This window comes from Nilaparvata lugens, chromosome 4 (assembly GCF_014356525.2).
Source record: "Nilaparvata lugens isolate BPH chromosome 4, ASM1435652v1, whole genome shotgun sequence".
NCBI lineage: Eukaryota > Metazoa > Arthropoda > Insecta > Hemiptera > Delphacidae > Nilaparvata > Nilaparvata lugens.
This window is the reverse complement of record NC_052507.1, coordinates 69,953,706-69,970,271: the sequence shown is the minus strand read 5'-3', so window position 1 is coordinate 69,970,271 and position 16,566 is coordinate 69,953,706. Positions and strand designations below refer to the sequence as shown.

The 16,566-nt window shown below is 36.2% G+C and overlaps 1 protein-coding gene across 1 annotated transcript; it reads left to right on the top strand.

The window, feature by feature from the left end:
• Positions 1-1,074: 1,074 nt before the first annotated feature.
• On the top strand, positions 1,075-15,415 carry LOC111049697 (splicing factor 3B subunit 2). Its single transcript, XM_039426343.1, has 5 exons — positions 1,075-1,273; positions 3,513-3,614; positions 8,950-9,190; positions 12,087-13,936; positions 15,181-15,415. Exons 2-5 carry the CDS (start codon positions 3,525-3,527, stop codon positions 15,247-15,249), a joined length of 2,250 nt encoding a protein of 749 aa, XP_039282277.1. The 5' UTR covers positions 1,075-1,273; positions 3,513-3,524; the 3' UTR covers positions 15,250-15,415.
• The last annotated feature ends 1,151 nt before the right edge of the window (positions 15,416-16,566 follow it).

The following is a 16,566-nucleotide window of genomic DNA, read 5'->3' as shown; positions in this document are numbered from 1 at the left end:
AAGAATACTTTGGCAGTTGGTTTCATTGGGGATCCTATTTGAAACGAAAAAATACTCTTCAAAACTTATTCTGTCGTTGTCCCTCAGGCATATGATTCAAAATTAATTTTCTTAAATGAGAAGGTGGTCAAGTGATACATGATTTAGGTACCGTGCATAGTTCCAAGAGAAAATGAATGACGAAAACTGCACATTGATAGGCCTATATCAAACCTTATCAGTTTTTAATGATGTAAAAGTTGTAAATTATGTTTTATATTAACCAGCAGCAGAAATAATGTTTCAGCGCGTGTGATAGCTCCCAAAAACCTCAGTTGATGTTATGAATGAATCAATGAATGGAAAATCTGTTGTTTGCATTGCATTCATTCAGCTAATCATGCATTGCATGGAATGCATTCTTCAGCTGACTAAATTATAGGCCAAATCACAACAAATTTGTTTCTTATGCACTTTCAATGTTATTTTTATATCCTGAAAAAGGACGAAGAAGTGAGTAAATTTTGTTTTCTAACGAACTTGACCTGTAATAAGGTTTGAAGAGTACGTTTTCCAAATTTGAAGCTGATTGATCGATTCTTTCTAAAGTTATTGTAGAACATAAAAAACAGTAGACGGACAACGACTTTGGCCTTCAGTATGTTTGGCCTCAAAAGTGAGAACTCGCTAACACTAGTTTAATTAATTATTATTGTGTTACTTTTTTATAATGTTTATTTCAGTTAATATTTTCAATTTCTATCATGTAGCTGACTACCGCTGGTATTGATTGTGATTGCAGTGCCAGTGGCAATTAGTCACATTTTATTGTGGGGACAACGTGTGGGTGGATTAGGCATAAGGAAGATACCGGAATATTCAAATAATTCATTGTTTTCTTGGAATTCGAGTCTCAAATACAGACTCTTTTTTTATTTCACAAGCATAATAATATGAACGTACAAACACGGCCCGATTATATAGCTTATCAAAAAGAATTCGATTTACAATATTGCAGTAGATACTTCGAACAAATAATGAATGGTCTACACACAATTCAAACAATCTCAATTCCTTCGAATCTGTGTTGATGTTGACTGTAGTGATATATCGACCAAAGAACCATCGAGTTTGAAAAACGAGAATCGATATCGATCAAGCTTGATTTTCTCTTTTTGTCGTGGGTTGTTTGTTGCATTTTGATTTTGACGAGTTTTTGTAATTATTATGATCTAGAGAAATAATCTATTTTTTCAACGTTGAGCTTTTCCTGTAAATTTCCTGAAAAGCTAAGGTGAGTATTTTATGATATTCTGAGGTTTTATGATGTTATGCTATCCATTTCTAGGTTATGTATATAACAAACATTTACATTAACTTTTGTATGGAATAAGCTATTTTATTTTACTAAGCATTAACAAAAGTTTTAGTTTTTTTTAAAACTGTAATGTACCTTTCTTAAAATTTAGAAGGTTTGCAATCTATGCATTATAATCATAGCAAATGTGGATTGGGATGTAATGTCGTTTACCGGCCCACTTGCTTACGGGAGTCCTGTTGCAATACAATCGGTAAGCTGATAAGCTAAAATTTCGCTGTAAAATTGCCTGGTAAACTCTTTCACCGGTTTTTGAGTGCTCTACATCTACAGTAATGATTATCTACACTCGAATCTCATACATAAATGCTTATAACATTGAATTCTTTAGTATGGACCTAAATTAGATTAATAGCAATTCAATAATAAGCAAACTACGATTTGCCAATTTGGTTATTCATTTTAAATTTAAACTTTCAAACTCATGTTTGAAGGCAATTAACTATAAAACACAAATTTAAAAGTGTAATGTACCTTTCTTAAAATTTAGAAGGTTTGCAATCTATGCATTATAATTATAGCAAATCTGGATTGGGATGTAATGTCGTTTACAAGCCCACTTGCTCACGGGAGTCCTGTTGCAATACAATCGTAAGCTTATAAAGCTAAAATTTAGCTGTAAAATTGCCTGGTAAACTCTTACACCGGCTTTTAAGTGCTCTACATCTACAGTAATGATTATCTACACTCGAATCTCATACATGAAATGTATGCTTATAACATTGAATTCTTTATCTTTAGTATGGACCTATAATAGATTAATAGCAATTTAATAATAAGCAAACTACGGTTTGCCAATTTGGTTTTCATTTTGAATTTAAACTTTCAAACTCCCAATTCAAACTCATGTTTGAAGGCAATTAACTATAAAACACTGCAAATTTCTTGTTTTAATTTGCAACAAATAAATAAACATTTCTCGGCGTCAAACTTTGGAACAAGCTGGTTTGTTTTTTGGGGCGTCAACGTGCGAGTGCCCTTTAATGTACATACTAGTAGTCTACTATTGTACATAATAATGCACTTGTTCTACTACATTTTCCCACTATCTATGTATATTAATTTAATGTTTGCCCAAATTCCCCTGTAATGTGTATTATTTGATTATTCAAAAGAGAACATTCATCTATTGCACTTTGAAATTAAAAGTAAGGCTTTTCTAATCCATTTTATTCATATTTCTATTAAATTATGGTTACCTTCGTGTTATTTATTCACAATGAAAATGAGACTTATGTAATAAAATTGGAAGATAAAATAATAAAGTAGTCCTTGGGCTATTTTTCTTCCAATTTTATAGGTGACAAAGTTCAAAATAAGGTTAGAATTTCACGTTTACAATTTTTATAAAATTTTAGTTCAAAATAAACATGAAAACTATACATTTTGAATTTAGATGGCTTGAATTAATAATTTAATAATAATATTCCACTTAATTTTAATCACCCTACCATTTTTAATGAATAATAATGAATTATTTTTCAAAATTTGAAACCATTGAAGAAACACAAACTTTTAATCTTTGTAATTAATTTTCAATTACAAGTCTTTCTTCAGCAGATATTGAATTTCTCCAATTAGTGACTTGTTTTTCCAAATCAGGCTTTACTCTCGTCAAAATATAATCAAAGGTTGAAGTTGACATTCGCATGTAGGTACTCGAAAAATCGGAAATCATGCTTCCTTAACACATTAAAAAGATGGCGATATTCAACAAATGTTGTCGATTCAAGTTAATTTCATTTACCCACTCTGTCCTAGCAGGCTTCGCTAATACTTTAAATAATTATTCTCACAAATTAATGTCCGTGCAAACTAGACAACGCCATTTTCTAGGCCCTTGACGCTTGACGCTCAGACGTTTCCTGTGTGTATCATGAACGCTCTGACCATGCCACGCCACGCTCCGCTTTCAGTGTGGTTGTACCCTAATAAACATAGAAATCTATGAATTCCATTAATTCCGCTCAAGTCTGGTGTCAGAGTTTTGAGGTTTCTTCTGATTAATTAGAGTCTCCTACGTGAGGAACCAACGGCTTCAAACGGAACTAAACACGGGAGTTAGCCGGCCAGAGGTCGACCCCAGGGACTCTGAATCACAAAGACATTGAATTGTATTTATAGTTCTTGTAATGAAATTTATAATATTTTGCAGATCTGTTGAGAAATGAGTGGATTACCGCCGCAGCCACCAGTTGGCATTCCTGGCCTGTCAATACAACCCACATCGCTGCCACCACCACCACCTGGCATCGAGGTTAGCATTATTTACATATTAGACTAGCTGGCCCGGTGAACTTTGTACCGCCAAATAGTTAATGCATCTCATGACAAACTTTAGCTGGATGAACACCTGAGGAGGCGCGATGCGGCATTTTGTATCCAGGTGCTTCTTGCTTATTGGTTTGAATGGAAGAACTCACACACACTGAATCGGGCATGGCGTGGAACGGTGTGATAAGGCAATCTCCATAAGATCAACACTTTTTATCACCAAGCCGCGCCTCCTCAGTTGTGCTTAGCCATAGCTTAATCTGATGCACTATATTTTTTATGAAAATTATCAAATAATCAGTAACCTATTCACATTTACTGTATATCTCAATATGGACTTCCTATGTGCTTAGTTAGTTGTGCAGCAGTTTGTATTTTTAGTTATAGTTGAATGCAGCTTGCTGGGAATTGATTGGTATGTCTCCTTGCTGCTGATTTTCCCGTGCATATTCTAAATTTACAGCATTTCGAGTTCTACGACCCAAGTTTGGACGTCGTTCGAATCGCGGCATTATTAAGAGTTGAAATTTTGTGTATCAGTAGAAAGAAAATTGAAAAATCTGGTGTGGCGCACTCACACAACTTTCCTTGCCGTTATGAAAATTGATCACCTGACGCTAGTGTGCACGCGCATCTCAAGTCTACTTATAAACAAAGATCTGAGCCAGCTGGTGACAGGACAATAACGCTGGAGACATACGAGGTCTGCTATCTCTTCATAGTGAATCATTTAATAGAATCAACAGTTGCCAACAGTTTGCAATTTAAATAATAACATTTTCTCGAATTTCGTGCTTATTTTCAATTTTAGGTGAAAATGTTAGCTTACTTAACATTAATTGAAGAGATTTTCATACTCAATCTTTTCCACTTGGAATTTTATGTTTAAATTTTATCTTAAGCCTGATAATTGGGAATCTAAAATCGAACTTTGCATAGATGGGGCGGAGCTCCTGAAATTTTTACAGATATGAGACTTGTGGCAGTTGATAGAGCTTATCAATTACTACTTTTGGTATAAATTTAATCGAAATCGTTGGAGCCGTTTTTGAGAAAATCGCGAAAACCCCTGTTTTTGACAACATTTTCGCCATTTCAGCCGCCAACTTGAATTGCATTTAATCGAAATTGTTCGTGTCGGATCCTTATATTGTAAGGACCTAAAGTTCCAAATTTCAAGTCATTCCGTTAATTGGGAGATGAGATATCGTGTACACAGACGCACATACACTCACACACACACACACACACACACACACACACATACATACATACAGACCAATACCCAAAAACCACTTTTTTGGACTCAGGGGACCTTGAAACGTATAGAAATTGGGGTACCTTAATTTTTTTCGGAAAGCAATACCACAGTATACATACAGTACGGAAACTTGGCTAGTACGCTGACGCTAAAATCCGCCATCTTGTTAGGAAGCGCCGCATTGTAATAGTATTGATGGTAGGTTCGGATCACTTCAATGATCTGGATCAATTGATCTCATTCACTGCTAGGAGCCAATCAGAAGACCAGGATTAGAACTTCCCAATGGCACGTGACGTGTTTAGTATTGGGGTCATGTAAAAAGCATTGGTTAGATGAGCGATTGATTACAAGTTTCCATTCTGTACCTATTCTGTGGCAATACTTTCCTTACCTATGGTAATAGGGCAAGGAAAGTAAAAACAGATCTACCGACGGCTGTTGGATGACGCAATGATTATAACAGCTGATTTTTATTTCTGTGTGTGGCCAGCTCACAAATCTTCTCTCATAAGGATTACATGCAAACTTTGAAGGACCGTAGGAAAGAGTCCTGAAGTTGGATTAGTAAACTTGAATTTTAAAAAAAAAAAAAAAACTTTTGAAGTGAAAATGCACTTACTTTTTGTATAGTGACGATCGTTTCGACCTGTTGTTGGTCATCATCAGACTGTGGGAATTCACTCAGATGACAAGGCTATGTGTGGTAAGGGATGAAGGTGGTGGAATAGGTTGTGGTGGGGGTTGGGTTGGTGGATATTTAGTGCGGCGGTATTTTTGAACTTTGGACTATTTTGTCAAAGAGTGTGTGGGAAGAGAAATTTATTTGATCATTTAGGAGACTGTTGGGAAACTGTTTTGTGTGGTTGTAGATTTCGTATTGTTCAATACATTGAGTTTTCTGCTTTTTTGAGAGATATGGAGGATTTCAAGATTGGTGGCAATGTCTGTGTATGTGTGGTTTGTGGATATAATATGGTCAGCAAGTTTGAGTGGCTATGTGGTTTATTAATGGCTCTGATGTGCTCTTTGTATCTTGTCTGAAAGTCACGTCCAGTCTGTCCGATATACAGTTTACTACAATCATTACATTTTATTTGTAGATGCCTGGTTGCTCAAATCTCTGTTTGTTTGTTTGATAATTTTGAAAATGTTTCCTCAGTGAATTTGTTGTTTTAAAGGCAATTCTGTATTTGAGTTTTTTAAAAGATGATGCTACTTTCTGTGATTTTTTGTTGTAGTATGTGAGTGTGATGAATTTTTGGTCATTTTCCATATTATTTTTGGTTGATGATTTTGTTCTTATTTTGTGGAGTAGGTTGTCAACTAGAGTGGATGAGTATCCATTTTGTTGGGCAATGAATTTGATCGTGTTGAGCTCTTGGTTGTAATCAAATTGTGTCATGGGGATATTCAATAGTCTGTTGATCATATGGTGGAAAGCTGCCACATCAGAGCCATTAATAAACCACATAGCCACTCAAACTTTGCTGACCATATTATATCCACAAACCACACATACACAGACATTGCCACCAATCTTGAAATCCTCCATATCTCTCAAAAAAGCAGAAAACTCAATGTATTAGAACAATACGAAATCTACAACCACACAAAACAGTTTCCCAACAGTCTCCTAAATGATCAAATAAATTTCTCTTCCCACACACTCTTTGACAAAATAGTCCAAAGTTCAAAAATACCGCCGCACTAAATATCCACCAACCCAACCCCCACCACAACCTATTCCACCACCTTCATCCCTTACCACACATAGCCTTGTCATCTGAGTGAATTCCCACAGTCTGATGATGACCAACAACAGGTCGAAACGATCGTCACTATACAAAAAGTAAGTGCATTTTCACTTCAAAAGTTTTTTTTTAAAATTCAAGTTTAATTTTAATAGTGAAAAAGTATGGATATACAACAGAGTAATCACGCCGGTTGGATTAGTAATTTGATAGGCCATAAACCTGGTCAAGAACATAACGAACAAAACTAAAAAAATCATAAAATTCGGTGCACACATAAAAAGTTATTGAATGTCAAAATTTGAAGCTAATTTTTACTTTCCTTGCCCTATTAACATAGGTATGGAAAGTATTGCTTTCCGAAACAAATAAAGGTTTCTGAATTTCTATACGTTTTAAGGTCCCCTGAGTCCGAAAAAGTGGTTTTTGGGTATTGGTCTGTATGTGTGTCTGTGTACACGATATCTCATCTCCCAATTAACGGAATGACTTGAAATTTGGAACTTGAGGTCCTTACAATATAAGGATCCGACACGAACAATTTCGATCAAATGCAATTGAAGATGGCGGCTAAAATGGCAAAAATGTTGTCAAAAACAGGGTTTTTCGCGTTTTTCTCGAAAACGGCTCCAACGATTTTGATCAAATGTATACCAAAAATAGTCGTTGATAGTAGTTCTATCAACTGCCACAAGTCCCATATCTGTAAAAATTTCAGGAGCTCAATCGCAAACTGTTGATTCTATCAAATCATTCACTATAAAGAGATAGTAGACCTCGTGTCTCCAGCGCTATTGTCCTGTCACCAGCTGGCTCAGATCTTTGAATAGTACTATAGTAGACTTGAGATGCGCGTGAACACTAGCGTCAGGTGATCAATTTCCATAACGGCAAGGAAAAGTTGTGTGAGTGCGCCACACCAGATGTTTTGGTTGTACTGTTTTCAAAACTTCCTATTCGGCTAACATTCTCAGGATCGTATTTGTGAACGTTTCTTTCAAGAAGTGTACATATTCATATTTTTAGGTTCGTATTATGAACGAGAATGCTTAACTGAAAACTGATTTTAATAATTCAATTCAATAATTTTATTCAATTCAACAAAATATATATAAAAGAAATCAAAATACAAATAACACAATCAAAAATAAATTTCTAATAGAATACCAATGCAGAATAGTACCAACAGGCTTCTTGGTGGGGTGTGCTGAAAAGAAAGAAAGGAGGAAAATACCTAGTCAACTATGATTTCCCATGTAATAGGCAGGTAGAGGGTATAAAAGTGAGGAATGAAGGGTGAAGAGGAGCGGAAAAAGAAATAATTGGTGAAAGAAGGTAGGAAAAAAGGGAGAAAAAAAATAAGAGCAAAAATTGTAATCCAGTCCACTTAAAACAAATGTATCAAAACTGGATTGGTTGTTAACCAAAGAATTCGTTCCTAGCTAAGATTTTTTAAATATGTTTTTATGAAAATGGAGGTTCTTGGTTATGAATTGAAATGGCTATCAATAATAATCTCCCATAGATCATCCCAGAATAATGTATGATACATCAATAAATAAATGTGTTCTAAAGTTTATTTCTTCTAGAGATAAGACTTGAGATATTATGTTTTATACAGAACGATCCAATTACCACCCAAACCTGAATTATAAGACATTGAAACGAGTAAATTAGTTTACTGGAGGCGGAAATATTTGTTTTGAACTTTTCAGAATGGGGAAATTCTTAGCATTATTACATGTTACACAACAACAGGTTATCTGTTGTCAAAACAAACATTTCTGCCTTCAGTAAACTTGAATTATCTTTGCAAAAATTCTTGTAATTGATGTTTACAAAACATAAAATTCTCTATTCTTTATTTTTACAAATGATTGATTGAGTACTTTATGTAGATTACAATATATTATATTGGCTTATACACTTATATACAATCGCTTTCAATACAACAAAATTATAGATTAATTCACATAATAGACTAAGAAAATAATTATTGAACTGTATATGATATGAAAAAATCAATTTGGAATAACTATAGTTAATATTGTTATGCATCTGCATAAATTAGCGGAGCTTTGGACATATCAATGTTCATTCTTTGGAAAGAATATTCAAAATATCCTTCCGACTAACTCTCTACCAATATTGGTTGAGGAGAAATAATAAGGCCAACCTTGAGGTCTCTTGAGTAGACCTTCAGTTCTTTAACAAGTAGTAGTGTCTTATCGTGAGAAATTGGTGATGGTCAAAACGTACAGACGGATAGAGGAGTCCAGTTCTAACGTTGAGCTTCTTTTCAGATGATGAACCTGAGCGGCCCACCACCTTCCACCAACAAACTGGAGGTGGAGTCTCCAGGCACAGCCGACCAGCCGCCGCCTCCAGGAGAGCAACAGCCGCCCCCGGCCTCCAAGGAGCCGTCGTCTGCCGCCCCCGGAGCAGGAGCAAGCCAGCGCGAGGTGCGGCTGCCGATCGCACTAGAGCAGGCGCTCGCTTTCAAGTCGGAGCGCGCCAAGCAAGTTGGAGTCGTCGAACAGTTTGGTACGAAGTGTGTCTCAAAAGTCTTGGAACCGCACAATACAGAGTGTTTCAGAAGTAGTGTCGAACATTTTAGGGTATTGTTCCTGGATGACAGGAGACTACAAATGTCGTATTTGTAGTGACCAAAACTCAGTGGTTATCCTTATAGCTGCCATTTTGTTTTTCACTTAGGAATTTTTATCTCGAGAACGAAATGTTGTATTGATCTGAAATTTGGCTTAAATATTAAATTTATGCTATAGATACTCAACTTTAAAAAATAAAATAGAAATTTTCGATGTAAATCTTCAAAATGGCGGTCATTTTAAATGTTTGATGGCAAATTTCACGAAAACCTATCTCTTTACAGAAAATTTACAAGAGACAAAAAAGTTGGCGAACTTTATCAAGATTTCAAGGATACCTTATTTATTAAGATTGGTCAAAGAATAACAGAGAAATTAATTCTTTTTGTAATACATGCATGACTACTTTTCACCATTTAAACATCAATATTAAATTTTTGATTCCAATTATATTTATGATGAAGCTTTGAAACTCGGTATAGCTACTTATAGCCATACAGCTGATTTGACAATGGTTTTCAGATGATATTGTTTGTCTTGTGAATGCATGCAGTACGAAAAGAATTGATTTCTCTGTTATTCTGTGTCCAATCTTAATAAATAAGGTATCCTTGAAATCTTGATAAAATTTGTTTCTTGTAAATTTTCTGTAAAGTGAACGGTTTTTGTGAAATTTGTCATCAAAAATTTAAAATGGCCGCCATTTTAAACATAAACATAAAATGTTTTTAATTTTATTTTTTAAAGTCATGTCTTTATAGCATAAATATTCATGCCAAATTTCAGATCAATACAACATTTAGTTTTGTTTGAGTTTTGGACACTTCAAATACGACATTTGTAGTCTACTATCATATAGGAACAATACCCTAAAAGGTTCGACATTACTTCTGAAACACCCTGTATATCTTAAGGCCTTCTCACACCACCCCAGCGATGTACTGTATTTCCTAATGTAGTTTGATTTAGTTTATTATTCGCCACAGTCTATTGATTGGAGAATTGTCATATGTTGAACAATCGCCCTGTAGCGATGTAGGCTACTATCTCCCAATGTAGTTTATTCTTCGCCACAGTCTATTGACTGGAGAATTGTCAAATCTTCAACAATCTGTCCATTTTACACTGGCGTAGCGTAGATTTAACATTTCAAATCAAAATCATATTTATTTATTTCCATCTTCATACAACATGCACGATACAATATAATAAAAATTAACTATTCTAATACATAGCATGAACCATTTAATGAAAATAAAAACATTAGGAGATACGACGGCTCCGTCTCTCACGAAGACGTGTTTCGAGCTACGCTACGGCGGTGTGAGATCATTTTTATACAAGAGTGATTTGTCAGTACCTGAGATTGGGGATGTTACTCACATTTAAAATATACAGTAGAACTCCAAAACTCTCCAATCTCCGATTATCCAAATAGCTTTTAGAAGAAAGTACACCAAATTTCCGCTAAGTTCTTATATGTGTGAAACAAATTATGATGTGTTCAAAAACATTAAACACCTTTAGCAAACTCAATTCCATAGAGTAGAGTATTCAAACTATTATAATCAATTAAGCAATGCTGTAAGCTACCACGAAGACTGCTACTGCAAATATTGACAATAGGATAAATTCGATGAGAAGGAAGTTGGCTACTATCCAAAAATTATTAGTCAATATTTGCAGTAGCACAAGTATTCTGGGTGGTTTACAGCATTCAACTTTGAATTTTCGTTTAATGATAATTGCAAATGCCAGAAATTGTAATTTATTTATTACAATATTACAAAAAGTAACATTACACATATGCAAGCTCTTTCGAGCATGACCGCATATGGGAATATTGAATACATAACATATTATGAAATAATCATGAATATATAATTATAAACAATTTCACATGATACTAAAAAAAATATATATATATAGAATTCAACAAGAACGAATTTTGAATGTTGGAACATCAGAATGTTTTCCTCTCTTAAATTCTAAATGACAATAATATTAGTAAAGCATTAAGATCATGTGTAAGAAGTGCTTGAAAAATGATCTTAAGTTACAGCGACGGTACAATAGTCATGAAAGTGAAGTCTATCACACTATATGAGAAACTTAAAACAAAGAAAAAACACAATAGATATACTACACAATAATGTTGTACATGCTCTCAACATCTTGTTCGGGCTAATGTCTAAATGACAATAATATTAGTAAAGCATTAAGATCATGTGTAAGAAGTGCTTGAAAAATGATCTTAAGTTACAGCGACGGTACAATAGTCATGAAAGTGAAGTCTATCACACTATATGAGAAACTTAAAACAAAGAAAAAACACAATAGATATACTACACAATAATGTTGTACATGCTCTCAACATCTTGTTCGGGCATAGCAATTAGATAAATTTTTAATCTACGTTTAAACATATTTCACAAATCAGTCCACCCCTATTTCTAGAGACTCTTTATCTACAGTTACCTCCTTCTGTGATTGAGCTGTCATGATACTGCTAGGCTTTTCAAGTAATAGTTGAAAATATTTTAATTTCTAATCCCTCTCAATTGATCAGCAGGGCTTTTCATCACATTACTCCACTGAAGAGCCTAATAAATAATTGGTTTTCGTTAATAAACCGATCACTCTTTGTTCTAATTTTATGATCTGAATGACTAAAAAACACATAAGTTTTATGAATCTGATTTCTTATTCTTCAGCGAAAAACATGTCGAAATTTTTTTCATTTATTATTCTGTTTACTCATCTTCATCGTCCTTATGTGTAATAGAGCTAAGAATAGATATTAATATAGAAATGCCTTGTTTATTTTTCAGAAAGCGTCAAGATTGAGCCACCATCTCCGGCACCTAATGAGCCACTGGAAAGTGTATATGAGGAATATCAAGATGATGAAGATGAAGATGACGACGAGGATGAAGCTGAGGAAATCCAACCATCAAAAGTTGAAGTAAAGAAAGAAGACAAGAAATCTTCAAGAAATAGACGGAAGAAAAAGAAGAAGAAATCTAGGACTCAACGAATGAAAGAAATGGAACAAGCGAGGGAAGAGAAAAACAAGGAGAATAAGGGTAAAAAGAAATTGGAAGTTGAAGATGATGTTGAAATAGTGTACATTCAAGAAACTTTAGGCTTACATCAGTTGGATCCAATGTATCGGCAGTTTGCTAAAATATTTGAAGCATTCCGGATAACTGAGCCAGAAAAACCAGCAGAGTTCACAAATAAAGATCTGGCCGCAGCAAAAGAAGCGGCCGCAAAACTAGCCAATGCTCATCAGTTGAAGAAAGTGCCAAAACTGCCAGATGACTACGATGAAGACGAGCAGGGTGAAGAAGAGATGTCAAAAGAGGAGAAGAAGGAGAAAATGTCGAAGAGGAAGTTGAAGAAGCTGACGCGACTGAGTGTGGCCGAACTGAAGCAGTTGGTGCATCGGCCTGATGTGGTGGAGATGCATGATGTCACAGCAAGAGACCCGAAGCTGTTGGTGCAGTTGAAAGCACATAGGAACACAGTGCCTGTTCCGAGGCACTGGTGCTTCAAGCGCAAGTACCTGCAAGGCAAGCGAGGAATCGAGAAGCCACCCTTCGACCTGCCCGACTTCATCAAGAAGACAGGCATCATGGAGATGCGCGCCTCGCTGCAGGAGAAGGAGGACCAGCGTACACTGAAGGCCAAGATGCGGGAGCGCGCCAGACCCAAGCTGGGCAAGATCGACATCGACTACCAGAAGCTGCACGACGCTTTCTTCAAGTGGCAGACCAAGCCGCGGCTCACCATCCACGGCGATCTCTACTATGAGGGCAAAGAGTTTGAGACCAGGTTGAAGGAGAAGAAGCCGGGGGACCTTTCGATGGAATTGAGGACTGCTCTAGGAATGCCAGTGGGGCCCAACGCACACAAAGTGCCACCTCCCTGGTTGATAGCGATGCAGCGTTACGGGCCTCCACCCTCCTACCCCAATCTGAAGATAGCCGGGTTGAATGCGCCGATCCCCGAGGGCTGCTCGTTCGGCTACCATGTGGGAGGGTGGGGCAAGCCCCCCGTTGATGAGACAGGAAAGCCGTTGTACGGTGACGTGTTTGGCACGTTGTCTGCGACGCACGAGCAGAACGAGATTGATGAGGAGATCGACAAGAGTGCCTGGGGAGAGCTGGAGTCCGAGAGTGAGGAGGAGAGCGAAGAGGAAAGCGAGGAGGAAGAGGGAGGAGAGGGAGAGCCGGACAGGAGTGGCCTGATGACGCCGGCTGAGGGTATGGCCACGCCTTCTGGCATCACCTCCATACCAGCCGGGTTGGAAACTCCAGAGATCATAGAACTCAGGAAGAAGAAGATCGAGAGCGAAATGGAGGGTAGCGAAACACCTGCCGCCCTCTTCCAGGTGCTGGCTGAGAAAAGGGTCGACAGGGTGGGAGGGGCCATGATGGCGTCGACGCACATCTACGACATGGCGGCGGGGGCGGCTGGCGCAGGGGCAGGGGCGGCTGGAGGCGGCAAAAGGGTGGGGCAGGACACGGTGGAGGTGGCACTCGACCCCTCCGAGCTTGATCTGGTCGACACCGATGCCATGGCCGCCCGCTACGAACAGCAGATCCGCGAACAACAGTCCCATCTGCAGAAGGAGGACCTCTCCGACATGCTTGCCGAACATGTCGCCAGGCAGAAGGTAAATGTTCGCTCTTGTAGCGCTATCAATACTAGCGCAACACCAATGTTAATAAAATACTGCCATTACTTGGACCTTAGTCCAGTCAAGGAAGGGTTATAGAGGGAAAAGTTGGGAAGACAATTTTTGACTCCGCAGTTATGTTTAGGGTAGTAAGGAGGTAAACATATCAAAAGTCCCCCACCCCTACCACCTGTGCTAAGGGGGTGGGGGTGGTTCAAAGGTACCATTTTTTGGTTTTTCGAATATAACTCGAAAGCTATGTATCTTAAGGACTTGACTGTCATGTAATAAATTAAAGCTTACATAATTTCCTACAATATTCATTATACAACTTTCTTTATATCTCTGGTTTTCGTGTAATAAATTAAAGCTTACATAATTTCCTACAATATTCATTATACAACTTTCTTTATATCTCTGGTTTTCGAGATATCGGCTCTTGAAAGTGTGACATTTTTGAAAAAGACACGTTTGTCACCAATTTTTTATATTTTTGCTCTTAGAACTTTTTAAAAATTGATGGGAAAATCCATGTTAATTAAGAGCTTATAGAGCATTAGATTCTCTTCAATTTGATGTACTATTTCACACTTTTACGAATTTCCCTACACCTTTTGCAGCAGCTTTAGTGTTGGGTGTGAAATCTCCATTTTTGCAATAATAGACCAATTGACAAAGTCATTTGGAGGGAATATTTAAAACAAAATTTTTGACTTTGCAGCTTTGTTGAGACTAGTTAGGAGGAGAACATATCAAAAGTCCCCATTCCTAACTCATGTGCTAAGGGGATGAGGGTGGTTTGAAAGTTACATTTTTCAGCGTTTTGCTTCCACGCTCATATCTTGAGAACAGTGCGTTCAACCGACATAACTAACTATTCAAAAATGAAGCTTGATAAATTCTCTACACTTTTTGTTGAGTGGAATTTTGTGATATTCCCAACATTTTCCGAAATGATCGCTCTTGAAGGTGTGTAAAATAACAGGTTTTTATCCAATGTTTTGATCTTTCAGGGCTTATAACTCTATATACAACAATGCATCATAGAAACTGATGCTTATTGTAGTTTTGTAGAGCATTGAATTCTCTCTGAAATGATGTATGGATCGAGTGAATGATTAAGCATTTATTAAACAAAACTGTTTTCTTCAACATTGGTAGCCTACGTGTTCTGCAGCATTATGTGTTGAATTTCTCATTGTAAATAATATCTTATATCCTTGTTTTCTCTTTTTTTACAGAATAAAAGAAAGCGGCAGCAAACTCAGGATAACAAGCAAGCGAAGAAATACAAAGAGTTCAAATTTTAATCTTCCACAATATCAGCTAAGCATTATCTCAAGGATTGGAAAATTGATTCCACTATCTGTTTATGATATCAACAATTTTATTACCTACAACTTTAGTTTCATTCTGTAATGTCTTAAGAATTATAAAATAAAGATTAATTATGTGCTTGGGTCAAATTCAATCAAACAAATATCAATTTCTTTATATTGTAGATGTGCTGTAAATGACTGGAATAAAGAAAAATAACGTCCTTATAGTCTTCGTTCATGTAGGCTACTCACTATTTACTTGATAGTGCATATCAACTCTAACAACTCTGGACTAGGACTACTTGTTAACCAAGGCAATTGAGTTGTCGAGAAAGAAATTTATTTCCATAATTGTTTTTCAATTCAATTCTTTATTGCAAGAATTTAACAACGGTTAAATTCTTGCAATAAATCAACACTCAGCATCAAAATAAAATTAAAAATCCAAGAAATGTTTCAGGCACCACCAGCAAAAGAAAAGTCTTTGACCGCTGGTGGGAGTCGCAAAAAGTCAAACAAAATTATCAAAACAAAAATAAGTATACGTATATTTATTCATTCAAGAATAATTATAAAAATAAGTTATCAACTTGTATTAAATAACTTATTCATCTTTAAGAATATAGGAAAGTGTAAATTGTTAAAATAAGAAAAGTGAAAAGGACTATCTGAAAATAAATGAACTTGTTTGCTGAAAGTTCTTTCCGACATGTGCTAATATTTTGTAAAGAACCACTTTCCTAGTTTGCTTTACATTTCTGAAATCGAGTCTTTGCCCTTTCTAATTTAATGTTTTCAAGAATTATCATCTAACGTTCACCTTCACATCGCTCCTAAAATAATTAGAGCAAAATAGAACTTGGCGGTAGGTACAATGTAATGTGACCTAATTGGTCATACTCTTGAAAACTCTCAGACCGTTAACATTCATGCAATGAAAGCTAATGACTGAGCTGTGATTTTAAAGCCCCTTCCCATAAATGACTAGCAAAATTAAAAATATACGGTACTGCCGTGTATGTAGCCTAGGTTTATGGCGGACAATCGAAATACTACCATACTATTTCAATTTATTAAAGTTGTAATGGATCATCTCCTAGTTCTTTTCAATTCTTATTTATATCATATTCAGTAAATTATTGATATGAAATAATATCGCCGCTGATCTCGTTACACATAGCACATTGGGATCAGTGGACCCGGTAGAGTGAACAGTGAAGATGAAGAGAAAAGTAGAAAGAGATGTCACAGTAAGGAAGAAAGAGAAATCAGAGTAGCATGCATTTATGAAAGAGAAACAGATCAAAA